Source organism: Balearica regulorum, chromosome 12 (genome assembly GCF_011004875.1).
Source record: "Balearica regulorum gibbericeps isolate bBalReg1 chromosome 12, bBalReg1.pri, whole genome shotgun sequence".
NCBI lineage: Eukaryota > Metazoa > Chordata > Aves > Gruiformes > Gruidae > Balearica > Balearica regulorum.
In genome coordinates this window covers 20,447,315-20,470,588 of record NC_046195.1, presented here as the reverse complement: position 1 = coordinate 20,470,588, position 23,274 = coordinate 20,447,315, and the positions used below count along the sequence as shown (strand labels likewise).

Below are 23,274 nucleotides of genomic sequence, written 5' to 3'. Positions count from 1 at the left end.
CCACCGCCCCGCTGTCCCTTCAGAGGAGGCATTTAAGAAAAAAACAAAAAAAAGCCTCAAAAACTGCAACCACCCATAAAATTTCAAATTTCTGGGGATGACGTCAGGGATGACAACTCTCCGCTGCTTGAATATTCGCTTTGTTTTATTCAAACGCCAGAGGTGAAGTACAAACTGTAATTACACAGCATTTTGTTTCCTTAAAAACAGTTCTTGGTTACATAATTCCAAACAACTTTCAAAACTAAGTTGTTGAACAGTTTCGCCTAAAACGTTGGGTTTTTTTCAAGCCATTTAAAAAAGGGTTTGAATTAAAGGATTCAGAATTAAAACGGTTATTTTTTTTTTTTTTCACTCTACAAAAAGGAAAGTGAGGACGCAGTTACAGATAGTTCACCACAGATTCCCAGTTTGAGGGGACTAAACTTCTCCTAGAAATATCTTCAACTTTAAAGGCAGCTTTTTCTGAACCATTACTGGGTCATTTAACCTGAAAAAACCTGAAATCCTAAGGGAAGTATCTGTTGCATCTGGCTACAACTGCATGTCACGTTGCACCTAGGTAAGAACACGAGTATTACAGAAAATTTACATGACAAATTAATGACAAAAATAGGGTCAACACATCCGCAGTATCCCTCCCTCTCCTAAAACACCCACTAGACTGAGAAGAATAAGGAAAGTTTTATTTAAATAGCTTGAATTAAAAATTTAGAAAAAGGGGACATAAAACTTAAGTCCACATATCACTGAAGGACAAAACAAAGTTGTAAGCAACAATTTTAATTCCTGAAACAAATAAAAAAAACCATACAGATCCTTTAGTGTTTTTTTGTTTGTTTTGTATTTTTTTTTTTAACAAAGACTTTCCTAAAGGATTGAATTAGTTTTGGTGTAGAACAGAAGAGGGAGAATCGCTCTGCTGCAAGACTAAAAATCAAAGACAAAACCACAAGATGCAATACTAGCATTTCAGCATATAACTTAAAAAGCACTGTGTCATGTGAACAATCACTACTGATTACATCAAAAATATTACACATTTACTTCTTTCATCTCTTAACATTATAAGATAGGTTGGGCAAATACCTGGCACCAAAAAATTGATGCATGATAGTTCCAATACGTTAAACAAAATGTACTATATTAGAACATTAATATTTAAAAATTTATGTCAACCTCTCGTCCAAATTCAGATGGCTTACCACTTTCTAGAAATCTTGTTTACCCCTCTGGAAAAAAATGAGCAAATTACTGACTTTGCCTTCTTTCACAGTATTCAAGGTGACCGACCCTTACTCCTAACGGGGAGGTGAAGGAAAGGCTTTTATTTGATATTGCATTCAAATTACTGTAACAAACTAGTGTCACATTTTAGAAAAATCTCCCAGCAGTGGCATAAAGCGTGTCCCAGTTTTTCAAAAACCCTTTTGCAAGGGCTTCCTCCCCCACCAATGTAACAAGTCACTCCAGCACCCACCGGGTTTCAAACACCAGCAGAAATCTAACACTGACCTGAACGTAACCCCCTCCGCGCATCGTATGAGGAGCTAATAGTTTATTCACCCTTTACTAATTATTAATCTTGATTTCCCATTTGTAGAGTAACATTATTGTAAAATCTAACTACTGGCAGCATCTGCATTGCTGTTTAAATTCCTAGAAAAAGCAATCCAGGTGCTGCTATATTTGCTATACATTTTAATTGAACAAGTGTAATATACAATTCATATTTGAACATTATGCCATCCAAGTCCACACAATGTCCATCAAATAAATCAATGTGATGTTGCAACAAAATACACAATCTGATTTATCTAATGAAGTTCCTCATCACGTATCATAGCCGAGATAGATCCAATGCCTTTAGTATCAGACTGAAGCCAGAGGAAATCGTAAGGAAACAACCAAGTGCGCTTTATGCAGGCGAGCATTCTGACAGTATTTAATGGTTTGCAGCATCTGCTTGTCGAGGCCAGCCTTCGTCCTCAACGCCAGAGTCATATTCTTCTTCAGATGAATCTTTAGTGGGAGCCCTATAATTAAAACGAACTGATCAGATACCTTAGAAATTGAGGAAAAGAATGGAGACAGTTTCCATAGCTTCTGGTAAACATGCCATCTGCAAAGCGCCCCAGTGACAACTGTTCTGACAAGCATCCATCTGCTAAACACCCTTCTGATCTGATAATGTGCAGATTTACACTACTCCCAAGATGCAGTCTCATTACTGAATTCAATAGCCTGTTGATTTCCAGTAAAGTCGTTTGATTTAATCAGTAAATTTTAAAATTTTCAGCAAACGTGGGTGCTGGTGCTCTACATAATCACTTAAAGCAACCACCTCTGTAAGAGTAGTATTTTCCACTCCAATCATTCCCTTTGAGATACTAGGTGTGCTGAGCCAAGCTTCAGGCACACACACACAGATAAATACATAACATGTACTCCAAAAAGTCGTCAGAGGTGGAAACCAAGCCAGAGGTCCTAAATTTCAGACCTGTATTTTTAACCTGACCCATCCCCTCTCAACTCCATCCTTTGTTCACTAAAATTATTTTTTCTTAAATCCAGATATATCCAGTGCTTTCAGTGTTCCACCACACCATTACCATCATACAATCTTTACAACATGAAATTATTTTAACAAGAGTTCAGCAGATCAATAGATGTGCCTTTGTGGCTCTCCACTGCTGCCAGAGCAACAGAGAAGAAAACTGCAGCAGGCTGGAGCTTGCAAAAAAAACCAACCAAACCAAACCAAACAAAACAACAAACCTCAGTGGCAGAAAGTAGAAGGAAGAAGGAAAAAGTTCTGTTTCAGAAATTTCAGTACAGTCACAGTTAAACTTCAGATTTTTACTGTTAACCTATGATGCTTACAATTTACTTCTAATTCTACAGGTATACACACACACACACACAAAAAGCTTAAATTAACTTCATATACAAGTTTATTTTTAAATTTTTAAATTTCTATTTAAAAACTAAAGCAATACAAACCCAAAGTCTCTAGGACAGAACAGGCACTAATTCAGCTGTGTACAGTATACAGAGAATTGGATCCTTTTTAGGCTGTGTGCATGGTTTTGTGTTTATACGCTTGTTCCTACAGTAAACATCAGAATACCTGTCTAGCTGTATTACTCATCTGTTCTGATACTTCTGTTACGGCTTTACCTAATGTATCCTGGCTCTTTTTTGCCTTCTACAACATCTTTGTCAACTTCCACGCATACGATGTCAGAATTGGGCACTTCAAACATGGGCTCCAGCAACAGCTTTTCCTACAAGAAAACAGAGGTGAAAAAAATATTTCTACATAACAATACGGTTAGCAAGTGATTTTCAGAGCTAGAGAGTTTTCTTGGAAGAACTCTGAATACCTGCAGTTTGGAAAGAGACTTACTGTATCCACACAAGATCCAGAACTAAGTGAGGGGTGACTGAAAAGTGTCACAATTGGGTCCATATACACAAATGTAGGTAGCGTTAATTTACTCTCGATGAGACGTAATTTACTCACCATTATAGATCGAAGACCTCTTGCACCAGTTTTTCTGTCCAGGGCCAGTCTGGCTATAGCCTTCAACGCATCTTCAGTTACATTTAATTCACACTACATAGAGAAAAATGGTAAGCTTAGGTAATTATTTCATTTATAACTGTTGAGTGCAACAGCACAAGCATTACTGAAAACAACAAACAGTAGCAATTTGTTACAGACCAGAGCATTTAACACTCCAACTACATACATAAAGTTCCAGCTACACTTTGGTTGTGACTAACCTTACCAGTATTGACTATGTCCCTTTACCTACACTACTCTAAGTACCTCTACGGCACGTGAAGTGGCTCTTCATGCCTATTACGCAAGGTCACGGATGTTCATTTGAATGCTAACATGAAGAGCAGCCCGACTACTTCCAGATTACTTGTCCCCCTTACCCAATCTAAACCAGTCGGGTTTTAACAAGTTAGCTCCCCCCCACCCCCGCCCCGAGTGGGGAGGTGCACATATGGAAGGAAAGAAGAGATTTCAATTAATATTTTAGATTGCTTTAACATTGTATTTATAAACAAAAATATTGAAGACTTGTCAAATAAAGATCCAAACCTTATCCATGCTGAATAGTGCCTGGTATTGAGGAACCACAGCATTTCGTGGCTCAGTGAGAATTCGCACAAGGGTTTTCTCATCTAGGCTGTGCAGAGGAACCACAACAGGCAAACGTCCCACAAACTCAGGAATCATGCCAAACTCAATGAGATCCCTGGCTTCCACATGACGCAGCAAACGATCCTTTTCTTCAATATCTTCATGTGGATCGGACTCTCCGCTTATATTAGCAAGATCAGCTGCTGCTGCAGCCCTTCTGCCTTTTCCCATGTTAGATGGTGTCCCAAATCCTAGGTACTGCAAAATAAACATGTTATGCTTACAGAGCTATAATAGTTAAGTTTTCTTTGTCTAACTAAATCCCGTTCTGTGTGCATAAAAAAAAAAATCTGGAGTGACAGATTATGTCATTACATATTAATTCATATTTAAGAAATTACTTATAGAAAAATTAGACCCCTTGCACACAATCAATTTCTTGGGACACTTAATTCCCTCTAAGGCATCAACACATCAGACTGAATAAAAGCAAGTTATTCTTAAAATAAAAAATGTTAATAACATGTCCTGGTAATCTTACAAATACCAATGACACTAAAAAGGACTCTTTGGAAGTGAAGCAAATGCATGCAAGAATGCTTACATGAAGAGCTACATGAATCATCATAAACACTAATGATGATAGCTTTTAACACCATTTGCTCAAACTATCCAAGTATCAACAGTAAACTTTTAGATATCAGTAGAAAAAAAGCCTTTTTTTTTTTCCTTCATTTTCATACTTGGTACACTCGGCTGTTCCAGCTGAAAGAAATCCTGTTATAATTGCTAGAACTGTTTCACGTATTCTAAGAAACACAGGACATGACACCAATGTAAGAAGTGTACCGCTTAAGTACGGACAGCAAGTCCTGTACCAACGCTTTCCAACCCTTCCCCCCACCACTATTTTTTTTTCTATTTGCACATGCTAAAAATTTCTCTGTGGAAGCAGAGACCACTGCAAGCTCCTTAAGCCTACTAACAATAGGCTTGTTCTTTGCTCCCTTTCTTAGGCTTGACCTCAGGTTCCCAGGTAACAGATGGAAAACCACTGCTCTACAAACTTAGTGGGTTTACAAATATAACAAGACCTTTAGGAGTCAGTACCGTGAACAGTAATTAAGATAATAATTTTCCAGTTCAAACATAGCCTGAGACACTCACTTTTTCATTTTTCCTCCTGCTGATAATTCTGTCAAGACCATTAAAAGCACCAGAAGCTACAAAGAGGATGTTTGTCGTGTCGACCTGCACTGTTTCTCCACGTAGTTTACGAGAATTCTTTTCTGGAACATTTACTATTGTACCTTCTAGCAATTTTAACAAGCCCTAGGAAGGAAAGAAGAAAAAAGCAATATAAAATTCCACTATGTAGCATCATATAAGAAGGCACACCTTACTGTGCTTACTTTCACAGATGTACTTACATTTTTTGCTTCCTTACGCCTTTATAGTAAATGTCTAAAGAAATCAGTTTTCCATACAAGAGAATCCCACTCAAGGATAAACAATCTTCCTTTAGCACGACTTCCATGCACATTGTAAGGTGCACTTAGTAATCAGTTGCTTTAAGAGTTTTGTCAAAATAGAAAATGTTATCTACTCTTGCCTACATTATGCAATGTGTTATCTGAATGCTGCAAAGACTTTTTCAACTGAAATGTTTCTATGGAGCAGTCTTGAGTTGCTTTTGAGATTTTATTTTTTTTAAAATTAAGAAAGTAAAGAAGCAAGATGAAGGTTTCAAAGGTTAATAATTAAGGAACATGAAGAACTATGACTCCATACTCTCCTGTGCTATTTGACATATGATAGGATAATACGTAGACTTGATGGGCTGCTCGCTTACATAGTAAAATCACTCCACAGAAGTACTTACTTGTTGAACACCTTCTCCTCCAACATCCCGTAACTGATGAATACCAGGAACGCTGCCAATCTTATCTACTTCATCCAGAAAAACAATTCCTGCAGCCACAGAAAATGGATTTAAGGAAGACTCCACTTTAAGAGAAGCAGGAACTTACGCACAGGAAAGAACATAATTTAAGACAGCAGCAGTCTGTTCTACTTCCATACTGTAGATTGCAAAAACGTATGCAAACTTGTCCAACTATGGACAAGAACAAAAACTACAATATATGTTTAGAGCTCTTTTCAGGTTCGTTATTTCCGATTTAAAGTGTTAAAATTCAGGCATGTGCAACAGGAATCTAAATTACAAATATACTGGTGGTCTCAAAGGTTAGAGCACTTAGGCGAGATTAACACCGTGTTATGAATGAACTTCTGAAATACACTGTAAAGTTTACCTTGCTGAGCTTTTTCTACATTGTAGTTGGCATCTTGCAGGAGTTTTGCAATAACAGATTCAATGTCTTCACCAACATAGCCAGCTTGAGTCAAAGTAGTACAATCACAGATAGCGAAAGGTACATCTAGGCATTTAGCTAGAGTTTGAGCCAGCAAGGTTTTACCTGATAAAATAAAAACTGTATGTTACAGCTGCCATACGTTTCTCTAGAGCACCATGGGATCTTGTATTTACCATGGGATCATCATTACTGCCATTAGACAGTTTGAATGATGCCAGCATGTTCATATATTCGCGTAAGAATATTCTTCCAAGGGAGCTAGTTGTCACCATCAGTGTATTTTTATGTTGTACAACTATATTTCTGAATTAGAATAATACCACACATTTGAGGCAGCTTGAAATGCATATAGCATCAAAAATAAAATGCCACACTATATAAACTAAAGTACGTGTACTTGCATAGATTAATGATTAAGTAAACCAGTAGCCCTTTGCAGACACTCAGGTGCAGTGCAAAGTCCAATTGCTCCTCCTTGAAATTGGGGAGAAACAAAATTAAAATATTAATTAGTGAACGTTCTCCCAAATAGTCTGCAAAATGCTATCACTTCAGCACAAACACTCCCGCTTTTTATGAACACACAAATATAATTTCTCCTTTAACCCTCCTGTAACTGTCCCAGAGGTGAAACAACACTTTCTAACCACAGCATCTCAACTTGCCATCCAGAGCAAACTTTAAATGCGTTTTATTTCAGCTTAGTGAAACTTGTACCTTTTAATCAGTAAATAATACAGGCATTAAAAAAAGAAAACCACATGACCAGACCTCCTTCCTTTTCAAGGCCAGTTAGCTCAGCTTGTTACTATGGCATAAAGGCACAAAATCCCACACTGGAATTCACAGTTTAGCTTTTTATACACCAAATTGGTATAGTCACAAAAGAGAAAAATCACTCAGTAACAATCACTTCTAAGAAAAAATCTGACACCTATAAAAACATGCAGCTGTATACCTGATCCAGTTGGTCCAAGCAGCAAAATATTACTTTTTTCAAGTTTTATGTCATCATTAGGTGAATCTAGTACTTCTCCTCCCCGTTTTTCCTGAGGTATCTGCTGGTTCATTTGTTGCTGCATTGATGCTCCTAAAGCATTGCCGTGTGGACTGATTCCAGCAATCTGCAGTAGTTCTGAAGAGAGCAATAGTAGAACTGTTTGAGCACTGACAAGGTCTGCCATTACCTTAAATAAAAGCTCGATTCTTCTCTTTTGTTCTGCAAACCTGTAATTCTATCTATCTGTAGAGAAGTTGAGAGACAGGACTGCAACAGAAATATGGCAATTATCACAAAAACATGAGTTCCAATCACATTTTTGCACAAGCATGTATTTGCATATATGAAAAGAATTTCCACTGGTACAGTGAATTATCTAAAAGTATTTCTCTATATTAAAAACAAGAGCTAGAGAAATGGTTTTTTTAAACATAAAAACCCCCCAAACTATTGATGTCTATGATGAGAAAGTACAAGAACCTGCATACTATAACAATTACAAAAGAAATGCACAGGTCTACTCTCAAGAATTAAAGACTTGTCTTAGTTCAGTTATTACAGGTTTTGTCTCTATCCACGGATGCAGAGATTGAGCTGGACTTTCTTCAGAGCGCTAGAGTTTTAATTGGCTTGCAGGGTAGAATATTGAAGATTAAAAAACTGGTTTGAAGAGGTATAACTGGGATTACAAATTGCTTTATATTAGAACAAGGAAGAAGTTCAATAGCCAGTGAGAGTTCTGGTGGACTGAAAATAAACATGACTGACCTCATCCAGATTAAAAAAAAAAAAAAAAAAAAAAAGGCATTCTGAGGTTCAAGGTGACAGTGCCTTTTAAGAGTACAAATACCCTGCAGAAAACAGTTGCCTAACTTCCCTTATTATCTACCTCCCATCATATCTTGTGTGGCATTATTAATATAATCACACCTCAGATCTAAATTAAAAATAAATCTCAATTTCTACTTGTTCTGTTGAGGACAACTCTAAGGACATATAATTATTTAACCAACTTTATATAAAGTATCTTTACATTTTACTTGCTTTTCACCTAGAACTAGATAAAGAGCCAGATCCTAGTCACCGCTGTTAAAAATACGCTCAATGCCATCAATTAAATTTACTTACAGAAGAAAAGCAAACAGGATTTTACCTAGCATTTCAAAATAGCGGTCACTAAAGACTATTCTACATTAGCATCAAAAGGGTAGATATTGCAGAGGAGGACATGAGGAGAGAGTTCACTTACTTGTAAATCTGTACTCATCCTCCCGTCTTCTGATTTCTAATTCTAAGAGAGAGGATGAAAATAGTAATAAAAAGTAAGTTTATAAAAGCTTATAAATTCTCCACCTCTTGCCCTCTTCTGAATACATCTCATCACTGTGTATGAATGTATTTCTATCAAGAAATCCCCACATTAATTTGTTTTTATTGCTGTCAAATTTAACCCAAAACCCAACTGGAACACTTTTAAAAATGACAGCGACCTTTCTACTACTTAAAACAGTAACAGCCTATTATCTCTGATTAGATTTTCATTTTAAGACCACTTATAGAAGGGGAAAAAATGCTACAGCGTAACTTTGTTTTGAAAAGGCTTTCTTAAATTCTCACATTTATACCTGTTACAATGTGACATTTCACATATTTCAAAGTACTATCCATTGTAAACATCCACCGCTAGTTCCCCTGGGCATGCACCAATCTATCTTCCTGTGGAGGGTCAGGAACTTCCCTGTGCCAGGTACACAACTGGTCTCCAACCCTTAACAGAATGGTGCTACTCATGTTTCTCTCTCAGTTAAAATACTTCTTTACGTAAATTCAAAAAACAAAGAAGATTTCTGTTTGCTTAGCATACTATTTATTGCAAGACAGAACAAAACCCCTTAAAAAAATAAAAATCAAGGTACACTCTGAATCAAAGACAGTAACTTAATCCTATTTCTAAAAATAAACTAGATCAACATAGCTACACACTTACTCAGTAGCAAAAGTACTGCCAAGAGTAACTCCATCTACACCTGCCAGATATGGAACAATACCATGGTGACCAACAGATGCTGCCAACCGCAGCAAGGGAGGTTAGAAAGCTAACTATTCATTAAATTCACTATGCAAAATACTGTCTTCGTGATCTGCATTGTTGCTTGCAGATTAAGCAGCAGATTTAGCCTTAAGAAGTAAATGAGATTAGAATGAAAAATTCAGGAGGCTCACTTTAAAAAGTTAAGGAAAATACCTAATATGTGTCACTAAAAAAATGCTAAATATTTAATACAGTAGAAATACCCGTGGCACCATAAACCTCCTGAATCGTTATTTAAATAAATCACAGAAGTTCACATACAGTGAAAATTAAAGTTAATAGGAATTCTTTTAGATCATTTCAATTACAGAAGATCTAGTGTCAAGGTAAAAACTTTTCTCAGCTTTCTTAAGTTAGAGCCCTGAAATGGTAAGTTTTATGTGACCAGAAAAATACGAAACATCATACAAACCTCTTGGTGTTAAAGAAGTCTGCTTTTCAACTTCTGCTTGCTGTCTCAGGTTAGCTGGGATATTATTGTAGATTCTCTTGTAGTGATTGTACACAGCAACTGAAAGCACCTTCTTGGCAAAACACTGACCAACAACGTATTTGTCGAGGTAGTTATAGATCTGAAAAATAACTCCATTTTAATAACACTTCTAAAGCACCTTGCAGCAAAAAAGAAAAAGCAGTATGTTGTGCCAAAGATTGACTTTGGACTTACAGAACTGAGAAATGGAAACCCAACATCTAAAATACAAAATATATTCCTGTTGAGCAGTTTACTTAAAAATGTGGCGCTTACACAATCATATTGTGTCTGCCAGTTCTCCCCTACTAATATTTAAACTCATTGTCATTTTCACCCACATTTGTAAGAGGAACAGAAATTTCAAGAATATTTAATGTCTCACAAGAGATCTATCCAGGAGCCACAGGCAGCTTCAGAAACCATTACAGTCCACTGGGAACTGAGAAACACTGTAAGCTCCCTCACTATTCGGGAGAGGGAAACCAAATTACTTAAGATGGGTCACCACTGCAAGCTAATCAGCCACAGTTCTCGCCCAGAAACAGGCCAAATAAAAGATTCAGCAACTACAGAAAGAAGCTGCTAACATTAGGCTGCAGAATATGAGGCCACAGCAGGAAATAAAAGATACTACAGTTAGTGAGAGTCGAGGTTAGTCTCAGGGTCACAGGGAGAAAATGAAGGTACTGGACTTCAGTCACAAAAAGCCAGAGGAAAACAAGCCCAACTGCTTTTATTAGATCTACTTGCTCCCTTTATCAGTGCTCTGGTGGGTCATATAGCTCTCAAAGGTTTAATCTTGAGCTAATCATCTTTCTTGTTTGTTGCTCTGTCACAGGAGAATGTTACACACCTGATTTAGATTAAATAGTAAAGCATTTCTCCATGCTGGAATGCAAGGAAACACTAGGCTGAAATCAAGAACTGTACCTTTTTCGGTGGAGGTGGTGGCTTCTGCTGGAATGCCAATTTCACAGCTTCTGCTGCTGACTCGGGCTCTTTAATGATGCTCTTTTTTGTGTCTGCCTCTGACAGTACAACAAAAAAATGGTGACACTTTTCACACTTCACAAAGCGGGTGGAAGCTGCAGAAAAAGTAAAACAAAATGGTAAGAAGAATCGCTCAGATGGCATTCAACTACCTGGGTTCGTCACACACAGGACAAGCACCTGTAAGACAGCACAGCCACCTCTGTGTCTACACAACACTTCCCCTTCGTTCACCTTAGAAGCTTTAAAAGCAATTATTGGACTGAAATTTGACACAGAGGAATGCAATTTGCTGAAAAAGTCACAACACGGGGCAGCAACCAAACAAGGGATTAAAAAGCAAAAATCTATTTCGTACTTATTCAGTAGCACTATACTCCAAAGAGGAAACTTTGCATCTCAGAGTGATGCAAAATTAATGAGGGCTTCTAACTATGCTGGAGTTGTTCCTAACTCTCACACTAGCAGGCAAAGAAAAAAAAATATCATAGTAGACTAAAATGTGGGGAAGCAATCTACAGTTTCAATCTCAAAGACAGCATACAGCAGGTTTGGGAAAGGATAGCTGTGGCAGCTCCGGGTCTCTGCATCCCACCAGCTATGGAACACTACGGAGCATGCTCAAGTCACCTAAGGCCAAGACACGGAGCACAGCGGGGCCACGCAAAGGGCTCATCCCAAAGAGGCAGCCGTGGTACACAACAGGCGATCAGGACTTTGGTGTTTTGCAAGAACTTTTGCTTATTTATTTTTACTGTCAAGAGTACAACAAATTCCTTTCAAATTCCAAAAGCCAAATCCTCCTACCACTGACTTTGTGAACCACGTCTCAAGAAATCACGTTATCCACAAAGTTTGGTTTCAAAAGCCTGTAAACTAGAACTTGCACTACTTTTTTTTTTTCTCCCCTTTAGAAAAACAAAGTTGAAATAATCAAAAAGAGAAGAACAAATTTGTAATTCAAAACAGATCTTTTCTGACTATATTGCTATGCTAGGAAATGCAAATCATGCGCAATAGGGCTGATTTAAAGTAAATGTATTGGTAAACATAGTAAATTAAAAGCAAAGTAAATGTAGCAAAACAACCACATGAAAAGCGTCAATGTCAAAACTTCTGAAATCATAGAAAGTTTTTAGAAAATGGCTTGAAAACTGTAGTACCAGCTGATTTTAATAACAACCTCTAGCAATAAACAAGCTGCTTATTTATAACTTCTTGTTGCCTCCCACAGAGCTGGCATCAGCAAAAGAGGAGTGCGGTTCTATTTTAAATATTAGACACACCTTAACAACTGTATAAGTAAGACCAGCAGATTATTTTAATAACATAGCACATAATACTGTGACCATCACAGCTTTATTAACTCTACTCCAAAGAAAATTTGTATAACAGCTGGAAAGTTCTCCTGACAACATCCCAAATTAGTATTAAATAACTGATGAGAACGCAATGAAGAACCATTTGCTTTCACCTCTTTTACATAACTATTATTTAGCAATAATATCGTAAACTCAAAACACCTCTGATATTCTTAATGACTACAGCACCATGAGGCTGTTGTCCTTCCTTATGCAATGCTAATAGTCAGCTTTATTGGGATGGAATAGCCACATGAATACTTGCTCCCTTTACAGATCCACAGGAATGGTTAAAAAACCAGAAAATAAAGAGCAGCCTATAAGAATACTACTGTGCATCTTTAAAACATCATTCACTAAAAACATTATTGTGCGGAGTAAACTTTCATCAATTACTCAAAGCAGCACAGAGGAAGGTTATTAGAGATCTTCCTGATTTTCAGCAAGACCAACAGGGTCCATGGTTATGGAAAAAATGATGTATGGGGTGCCTTGGGGAGGAAACTCAGTTATCAAAACACAACTGTGAAACTGGCCAGTTTGTATCTTCCACACAGCAATCTGGAAAAAAGTATCAATATGAGTTTTAAGGGGGGGGAAGCTTGCTCTGAAATGCAAGGAAACCAAGTTTAATCTACCTCCCTAAAACCAAGCATTTGAAGTTGCAAGTGACTTTGCTATTCTTCAATACTGGCATGTTTTTGTATGTTCTTTTAGCAAACACAGAAAAGCACAGCAAAGAGCCTTCATGTCAAATTACCACACTCTCAGTAAGATGTCTGCAAATATTTACAGTGTGGTAAAATGCAAGTCAAGTGCTGTTTTTGATCTGGGCAACATTCATTCCCACAGAGGCTGCATTTGCAAAGAGATTTCTAAAGTCCCTACAGCTGACCTTGCCAAAGAGAAACACTGGGTTTTTACAATACCAAAACAATTGGAGGATTAATCTTAAAAACACTTGTAGAGTTGAGATAATGGGCTACTATTAAACTACTATAAGGCAAAAAGACACCAGTAAAAAGAGCAGGGAAGGTTCTTGCCTATTAAGTATGTACAGTAGCAGGGAAGTCTTGCTTTGGAGGATGGGAGTTAACCTGATGGCATCAGGTGGAGACAGTAAAAGCAGTGCGTGGGTAAGGCTTCTTATGTCAATCAGCTTTAAAGCTACGGGATTTCACTCCACATCTGAGGCTTGCATCTTATTTCACTGATCATAAAACTCTCCTTACCGAGTCTCACAACCCAAAACAATACAGGAACTGCTGAGAAAGTGTGTCAAAGCAAAATTCCTTTTGGTTTGCCTCATTCTCTTCCTTAATTGTTAATTACTGGAAAACCATTGCCAAGCAAATCCTTGTGCAAGATTGGCAGATACAAAGTAAAGCCCCATTAGAAACTAACTCCACTGGACAACCAGCCTGTCACACTGCCACTCAATGGCAACTAATTTGCTAATAAATGTGGCTTTTATTCAGTATTTTGTTTCCCTACTTCTCTCAAAATGACTGAAAAATCTATTCTTCAAACTGAAACAAATGCTAATTGCATATTTTCCTTTGGATTTAGATATTTACTTCAGGCTCTGTAGTTCACTAATTCAAACTAGAATTGAGCAAATTCATCATTTTTCCTGGCTAAGCAACATAAAAGGGTTATCTGAAAAATCAAGTTACAGTATGTTTAATACAACCTCCAACCCATTCATTTTGGGCAGGACAGATTTTTTTCTTATTAGTTTTTGGTTTTAAAACGTTTTTAAGATAATTAGAAGTTAGCTCTTCTATTTTCCAGCCGCTTTGTATTCTACAGTTTGGCTGGGAAGCAGTGTGCTCAAATTAACAGACTAAACCAGAAGGACACAGGTCCAGAGAAAACTTGACTATGACTCACAGGGATTTCTGAGAAATTAGAGCAATTACAATCTTTGGTTTATTTTTTTTAAGTTACCAATTAATAAAAAAACTGACGACTGCTGTTTTCAAGATGAACAAAAAGCTCTACTGCTACCTGGTGACGCTGTGCTTAGTTTGAACTAGTAACAGACTTCATTTAAAGTCTGTAAAATCCTAAAGCCTCAGAGTAGAATGTGCAAGGACAGGAAAAGTAGATATATTCAATTATTCACTAGCAGATTTCCTTATATTTTGACTTTCAAGCTTCTGACAAATCTGACCAGCTGCAACACTGTTTTGACAAGTAAAAAGCGGGTTTCCAGTCCCAAGCTGTTTACAGTACCAGTGCTGTTCTGATGCCGCAATTCAAGTACGGTATCCCTACATGTGAATTTGAGATCGCGTACACCAGGCATTTTCTCCCATAACGTTAGTATAAGCAAGCCCTCTTCCTAAGTTCTCAAACACCCTTAAAGATTCTGAACAACACTGACAATATACTAAATCACATCTCTGCCCCAGAGTGGAACAATCACTGTGTATCCCTGGAAGGCAATGTCTGAATAATATTTCCACATAAAAGCCCAAACTCCAGTAAGAAGGTGAGCAAACACACCAGTGAAGTCAGAGAGTTTCAGAATGTCTCTGCCTACTCATGAATTATCTGATAAGAAGGTAAATGAGGTTAAAAATCCTTCCGCTGTTTTCAACCACACCTAGTCCAGGGAGAGGCCAGCATATTGAACACCATACAGGATCATATTTCTAGTTCCATCAACTAGTGCCAGCTTTTTCAGAAAGCCTTGTTGCCTATAGTTTCAAACAAAACAAAAAACCCACTTCTTATTTCTGGAAAAAAAATAGTAGCTGAGGACTGATCCTTTTCCCTAACATAAATCAATATATTGTTATTATAGAATTGTCTTGTGATTCGTGATGTTTGATCATTTGTATTAATTAGTATTTTAGATAAGTAGCAGCAGGTAATAGCACATCTGCTCATTATTTTTACCAGCTGCAATATTAACAACTGTTGAACAAGTTTATGCTGACCTTGTCTTAAGCTTCTTAGTGTACAAGTCTGATTATGACTTGATACTTCCTCATTGAGCCCCACCAACTAACAATGGGTATTTGCTTTGACAACTATTTTCTAGACTGGTCTCACTAGACCAAAACTGGTCTAATCATTAGACTGGAAACCCACTTTTTACTTGTAAAAACAGTGTTGCACTGAAATAAGGAGAAACATCTTCAAGTCTCATAGAACCTGAAGCATAACTGGTATTAATTTGGACTGTACTTCAAAAAGAGTAGCTATTGCTGCTGGACATCGGGCATTTGACATATTTTGGATTTTCTATTTGGACTTTCCAGCCTCCTATTTGGGATGTATTACAGATCTGACTTCGCCATAGAAGACCATTCTAGTAAGACATCTGTCATATACTAATTCCTATGCTGGATAAGTACTTTGGTTATAGCACATGCAAGATTGAAGTTTTATTATTTAGCAAACAAAGGACTGACATTACAAACATATATATATATATAAAAGTATATATTAATACAATGGACAGAAAGAAATAGCAGTAGTTAAAATGGTTATTGTTTATACGAGCACCTCTTCCGCTGCATAAAATGTAACAAACTATTTTAAAACTGCATATTCACAGTTGCAGTCTGAATTTCACTACCATATTCTGCTCCACCACACATCATAGGAAATTACACAAACGTATCCACACAGACACCAGATGCTGATGCCAACACAGCCAAAATACGCATAACAAAGTTTTTGATATTGTATAATTAGGTAGGCTAAAACTTAGCTATCAGGACCACATTAGATCACAAATATAGTCACATCGGTGTCTATTTTAAAAAGGAAATACTCATTAAAACTTACACACAAAGGTCTCCACGTGCGTGCACAAGTCACCACACTTCGGGCAGCGCAGCTGGTTCCCTCCTTTCCCAGAGCTTCCAGAGCTTGACTTCTTACCACCCCCCTCACCGACAGACTTCTAAAAAAAGATTTCCAGACAATTAGCCCCAAACAATGGAGCAGTTACACTAGGCATTTAGCAGTGTGTTTACAGAATCCAGTAATGTGAATATTGCAAGAGCCAAATGACAAAATAACTATTGTCAGGATTTTTTAAAGGCTTTGAAAACTTAGAACAAAACGATATAAACATTTTGAAGTGTACACATATCTCCATTTCCCAGGTCTGCCTAGTTTTGGATGCCCATGGAAGAGGCATCCCGTATCTACATTAGAACTGCTTGACTGGCACTAGAACAGTAACAAGCTAAAATGTGTCAAGAACGAAATATACCATTAAAACAATGTAATTTATTCTAACCCCAGAGAAGAAAATAAATCATACTTATAGAGAGAGTAATTTCATTATTGCAACTGTGTTGATTCTAAAGGTTTCTGAAGCCACAACTCTTCTCACACCCTTGACAGACGCAGCTATGCTGGCAGATGGCTGTAGGGTAGATACGGCCTATAAAACAAGCATCTCAGAAATTGCTTGGAAATATTTTATTTTTTACTTCTAAGGCAGAGGTCCCCGACAGACCTACTTGTCCTTCTCCATGTTACCCTGTTTAGCGGTGTTCAAGGTTAACATCTTCTAAATCTATATCCATTTTATGCCTTTGTACTTTGATTAATAATAAAAGCTATTATATTTTAGGAAACAGCAAAGATCTCTCTTCCTTTTTCTAAGACAGTTCCCCATTTTTCTTTAAACCTTGCTTGTCTACTCATTTCTCCTCACAACCCTTCTCAAAAAAAAAAAAAGACTATTAAAATTTTTTTATCTTCCTTCTTTATTTTAAAAAAAAAGTTTAATCTGAACCTTCAGAACACACCCATGTCACCTGGACAGTTGACAGATGTCACAACACACCATACTAAAGCTAAGTTATTGCCTGTGAAATCTCAAAATCTTATTTGCTGACTAAAGAGCAGTTTTATTCTCAGGTAATCATTTATCTGAAGAAGCTGTTTATTAACTGTAATTATAGAGAAAGACTAGGATGAAAATAGATCACAGTTATTGCAGTTTACTAACAAGAATAAAACTAGTCTCACAAACTTGCCTTGCTTAATACAGCTACCAAATCGGTGCTGAAAACAAAAACATTTTAAAACATACTTACTTTAAAAAGCCTACTTGAGAGTGACAGGCTTTTGAAGGAGAATAGTTCTGATGAGATCCTGAAACCTGTTGTGGATTTATAACATTCTACAAAGTTTTCAAATGTCCCTTTACACTAGATCTATAAAACCAGGAAAAGTGTTATGGGATGTTTATAAGGTTTGTCTGCTACCAAACTCACAATACAATTCATTTTTTCTTCACTGTCATTTGTAGCAATTTGAAGGATCAGAAATGTCAAGATTCAGCAAAAGTGTCAAGAAGATTCCAATTTTAAGTAAGGAAAAAAATATACTAAAAACATTTAAGAAACATTTTATAAAAACTATTGAAAAACCTTATGCATGGAGATTACCTTGCTTCCATCTCCAGAACTATCCTTGCTTGCACCATCCTTGGAAGCAAAATATGCTGGTGTTTCTGAAAAGTTTCTCAGAGGAATTCGTCTTAGGGAACAAGTTTCAAAAGTCCCAAGTTTTCCTAAAACAGGGATGCGTGTACGACCACAAGTAATACCTAAAAAAAACCCATGAATATTAAACATTAAAAATACTCTAGTTCTAATCCCAATGCCAGCAAACTCCAGAATTTATTTACATTAAATGGAGCTCAAAGGTTTCAGCAACAGAACTCAGCTGTGAGCATCCAAATTTCAGTTATCCAGAATAAATTCTCTTCATCACCATAATGTTCATCTTATTAAAAGCTGCCTGGATTGTCCAAAAATGACCCAAAAGTAATTCCAGGCCCTCTAAAGTCAGACAATTTAAGTTCCCATTGGGTCACGAAATAGGGAACATCCCAGTTATGAAAGAGATCCTCAGTATAAATACAATCAACATCCAGCACTTATTGTGAAATAATCAACTCCTGAAGTAAAAGAGAGACCTTTGAAGTGTCTCCTTATTATGCAAAAACTACCAGAGACGTGCCTCAGACTCACGGACTGCATGTCTGGCTTTGGCTTTCACCTCTGAACTCTACTAAAAACTAGTTTCCTGGAATTTGAGGTAACACTTGACAAAAAAAGTTGTCCTGAGGGAAATTAAAAGGTAGCATCATATTTGGCATGTGCCAACCCTTTACAGACAGGCACAAGTAAATTCAATGTAATCTTAACTTTGTTGAAATAGCTTATTGCCAACATGAAAAACAACCTCATTGAGAAACTAAACAGCCTTTTCCTCCTCTTGCAACAGCGGGCAGGATTACATTTCATGACTGGATATGATGTGAATCAACATACGTCCTGCTTGCGATTTCAACATATCTCAACGCAGACAAGAGCCTGAAATCCATACCCCATATCTCGCTCTCATTTAAAGTGGCAAATTTCTCACTTGCTTGTTTTTGATAAGAATTCTGTGACTTACCGACAGAAGAACTACATAGCAACAATGACAATTGAAAACTTGCTGGTAATACACAGTTTTACTGTTAGAGAAGTGAGAGAATCCTATAGAAAACTCCAAAAACTCTTCTAAAAAAGGAATAAAAACAGTAAGAATGGCAAGAGCAGTACAGTTCCTTTACTCTGAAAGAGGTAACAATGACAACTAAGACATGGAATCTTAGTTGAAAGAACCCATTTAAGAAAAATCACCTTGCTACTATAACGGGAAAACAGAAAAATAAAGAACAACATTATGGACAAACCTAAATTTACCACAAAAACTCTCACAGGCTTCTGTGGTCACAACTAAGAACACAACATCAAATGAAATTTGAAGTTGTTTTATTAACTTACATGCTGAACTTGAAGATAATTTGCAGTTATTTTTAGCACGACTAAAAATGTAATCTTTTTTTAAAAAAAAAAAATCTATAATAGCATTACTTCTGTGTGTAAAAGTGAGGGAAGAATAATGATCAACGTGCTTTGCAATTCTGAATTCCCATGCTGAGTGCCACTGTAATACAGCAAAGCGCTTTAGATTACATAGGATAAACTACAAAAATAATACAGTAAACATAAAAATACTGGCTCACTTTCACAAGCAGTTGTGTTCTTTCAACTGAATCTGCAGAGAACTCTGAAGACTACGTGTGCCAAGTGCACTTGTCAGTAGAGAATAAGCTGTGGTGAGTGTTTAAAATTTAACAGCTGTTTTGCATTAACTCCCTGTCTTGGGGGCTTATTCCTCATAAACGGTTCCTTTACTGAGGTTTTACCACTTTTAAAGGGAACTGAGACAGGACCCTGTAGAAAAACAAAAACCCACCTCACCTACCTGACCAAAACCCAACGTCACACAACTCTCCTGCAATACAGGAGATTTGGCCTGTGGAGAAAGGATGAAGCACTAATAGAGAAACTCAAATATTTTACCACTAAGCACTGCATGAGGACTAAGGATAGCCAATTTTAATTCAGAGTGCTGCTGTGACACAGAAAACACACTGAAAACTGTATTGGATGAACTATAAAACTATACACTGTGCCAAGTACTGAGCCCATAAGTGCCACGTTACCGACTGTGCCCACGTATCGATCAGAAATGCTGCAGCTGTGGGGCTTCACCTCCAGTGCTTGGCAGGACGCTGGCAGCAGATCCAGGCTGGCCAGCAGCATTACACCCACGCTGTAACGCCTTTGTTGCTGTTGAATTCACTCTCAGAAAAGTCTTAGCCGGCCAGCCTTTTGGGAAAGTCACACTCACCCTGCTACACAAGCCAAACTCTAAAGAGCGTAGGTAGGCTAAACCAGAAAAAAAAAAAATTAAAAATAATCATATTACTGCTACGTCGGCCCATGGCTAAACATGAAAAGCCTTGTTCCTGTGATTATCATGAGGTCTGAGTGATATTTTTGACAAAATATCATTATACCATTAAAGAAAGAAGCAGTAAGAAAGTTATTGCAATAAATCTTGCCTAAATAAGCTCAAAGGCAGATTTTCAGGAGAAATCAACATTCCAGCCCAACGACTGGCAACTTCCACTGAATGATCCAGATCCTGATAGATGTTCAAATATGCAACAGCTGGCCAGCACAGCAGTATTTGCTCACACACACAGCTGGCAGTCAGAGCTTGGGTGGTTTTTTTTGAAACAGTAAAATTAAAGGACATGTACATAACATAAGAACGTTGGTAGCAGCAATGGCATCTATCCAGGGTGTCCAGATCAGTGTGTTAAGAAATAACAGGAGGTTCCTTTACACCTTATTAACCTTTAATTGATACTTGAGGAAAGAAATACTGATTTTTGTGCCACGCTTCAAATATCTTGGAACAATCTATTGCCCAAGGAAGCGACATGGAGACTGTGACAGAAGTGAAATCTCTCTGTCCCACACAACACTTGATCAACTAGACTGACTCACACACTCTGAATACTCTCAAGTTTGTACCAACCATCAACAGCAAACAAAGTACCTGGCAGAAGACATCATCTGTTGCAACAAAAAAATGCACCAAAACAAGATTTTCAATTTTTTTAGAAAGAACTTTCATGGAAAGCTGATGCATAAATAATCTTAATACTCTGTATGTGTTTTAGTCTCATTTGTTCCTTTACATATCCCTTTTAAATCTTAGTTCTCACAAAAAAAAAAAAAAAGATTAACAAACATAGTTCTGAAGTTAATTCACATTGCTTTAAAGTTTATCGTTTCAGTGAGTTTACATAAGGCCAGACAGGCTGGAGCTGAAAGTACTGGTTTAAACCTTTCAGCACAGGTGACGTCAGAGATGTAAATGTAAAGTCAACTGCAATGAGTTAACTCACCTCTTGAAGGCAATAGATCATCTCTGACTTGTCAGGCTATTACTGAGTACAATCATTCAAGATCTTGTTGCAAATGTGGCAACAGCAGAGATTTTCAGCACAATTTGGAGGTGGTCTGCCCTTCACCAGAAGCAGCACACAGTATGTCAACTCTCACTACCAGCAAGAACATGATGAAAAGGACAAAAGTAGTAAAAACATAACAGCCTCCCTCAGCTTCAACTTCCAGTAAGTGGTTTGCACAGCCTCATGCTTCTACCAAGTTGGAAATAATTACTTTTTGCTAACTGAGCCCCAGCCTTTATGAGAAATATTTCAAAAGTTTGGGTTATTAAAAAAGGCAGGCTTTTAATCAGTCAGCTAATTAAGCTCATTTATTAGCGCTGCAGGGTAACACACACTGGATAACTGCTGTTGAAAATCTTTCCCGTTGAAATAAACTATTCTCGCGTTACATTTCCCAAAAGATATTCCAATAGGGGCTCATTTTCCAGAACTCTGCACCATGTAACACTGCCCTTAATCCTGACACACCACCGGCCGTCCCCTCACACCAGGGGGTCACACCAGCAGAAGATTAATAGAAGGGGAAAATGAAAAAAAAAAAAAAATGAAAAAGAAAGAAAGAGAAAGGCCGAAGCAGCCACCCGTTCCCTGACCGAAGCCCTTATCGCAGCGCTGCAGCGCGGCCCCCGGGAGTGCCCGTCTCCCAGCCCCGGGAGCGCCTCGGAGCGCGGCTGCTCCCTGCTGACACCGCTCCGGCGGTGACTCGGCGGGCCCCGCTCCCGGGACCTGCCCCCTCCACCGGCAGCGGCGGGCTGGAGGGGCGCGGAGCGGTGACAGCTGTGCGGCGGTGGGAGGGAAGGGGGTTCCCCCTCAGGGAGGCGGAAGGAGCCGCCGCGCTCCGGCCCCGTGAGGGCCCGCGAACGGAGGGCCCAGCCCCACCGGGGAAGCAGCGTCGGACCGGGCCGCGGCGAGGGGAGGGGAGGACGGCGGTTACCTCTCCGCGCGGAAGGCAGCGTGGAGCCCAGGAGGCGAGCGGCGGCGGCGCAGCTGTGGCAGGCGGACATGGTGCGGCCGCGGGCCCCGCTCCCCCCCGCCGCCGACTAGGCCTCGCTGGCGGCGGTGCTGTGCGCCCCACCCGCGCCGTAAACACCCCCTCCCCCGCCCGGCAGCGCCTCAATGACGGCAGCGCGCAGCCGCCCGGCGTCACCGCGCACACCTCGCGGACTACCGCTCCCAGCGAGCAGCGCGCGGGACGCCTCGCCCGCCACAGTCCCGGCGGCCGCGCGGAGTCTCATGGGAAATGTAGTCGGGGGCGTGGACAGGGCTTTGCTACCCCCCGTTGCATCATGGGAAATGTAGTCCGGGCAGCGGCAGTACCGGGCAGCTCCCTCGACCCCACGCTATTTCAGGCGATTGCCGCCTTTTAACTCTGCTTCCTAAATGCAACACGAGGTAAATATTTCCCTTAGATGTCAGAACTATTTTCTTAAAACAAGCCTTTTGTGAAAATCAAGCCAAAACAGCTGCTGAAAACTTTTAAGCAAAGTGAAGCAACTTCAGTAGAGAGATAAAACGATGCCTTGTCTCACGAGGTGATCTTCAGGTAGGGAACAACATTGTGCATAAAAATATATATATTATCTAATCAAACGTATCCTTTGGACATATCTCATGGAGAATGCACCTACAGCTGACAGCTATCTATCAGTCTGTTTCTTTCAACTCCCCTTCAACTCGTTTGTCACATACCAATTAAACTAATTGCTAATTAAGCCCAACTGGTTTTTAGAGGAATGACTCAATCACCGAGAGTTCCCATAAAGCAAACGCCATTAGACCACGCTAATAACAGGTAACATGCACTATGCTGCCTGGCTGCATACAGCTGGAATAAACGTTGGGTTTAATTTCTGCCAAAGTTTGGATGGATTTTAACTCTTGTAAAATAGAGGCTTAACTCCACCACCTGCAGTTGGACACTTGCTGATCTGATTTTAATCTGCATTAAATCCA

The 23,274-nt window shown here is 38.6% G+C and overlaps 1 protein-coding gene across 2 annotated transcripts; it reads right to left on the bottom strand.

Annotated features, from left to right (window-relative positions):
- Positions 1-127: 127 nt before the first annotated feature.
- On the bottom strand, positions 128-22,437 carry CLPX (caseinolytic mitochondrial matrix peptidase chaperone subunit X). Of its 2 annotated transcripts, XM_075763962.1 has the most exons (14): positions 22,256-22,437; positions 17,882-18,042; positions 16,260-16,377; positions 11,035-11,189; positions 10,042-10,201; positions 8,787-8,828; positions 7,496-7,672; positions 6,475-6,639; positions 6,042-6,130; positions 5,327-5,491; positions 4,118-4,417; positions 3,527-3,619; positions 3,181-3,287; positions 128-2,036 (listed from the first exon to the last, which is right to left on the bottom strand). In XM_075763962.1, the coding sequence occupies exons 1-14, from the start codon at positions 22,323-22,325 to the stop codon at positions 1,946-1,948; spliced, it is 1,893 nt and encodes a 630-aa protein (XP_075620077.1). In that variant the 5' UTR covers positions 22,326-22,437; the 3' UTR covers positions 128-1,945. The 2 variants fall into 2 exon arrangements, with proteins under 2 accessions (XP_075620077.1, XP_075620078.1); XM_075763963.1 differs by lacking the exon at positions 8,787-8,828.
- Positions 22,438-23,274: the final 837 nt, after the last annotated feature.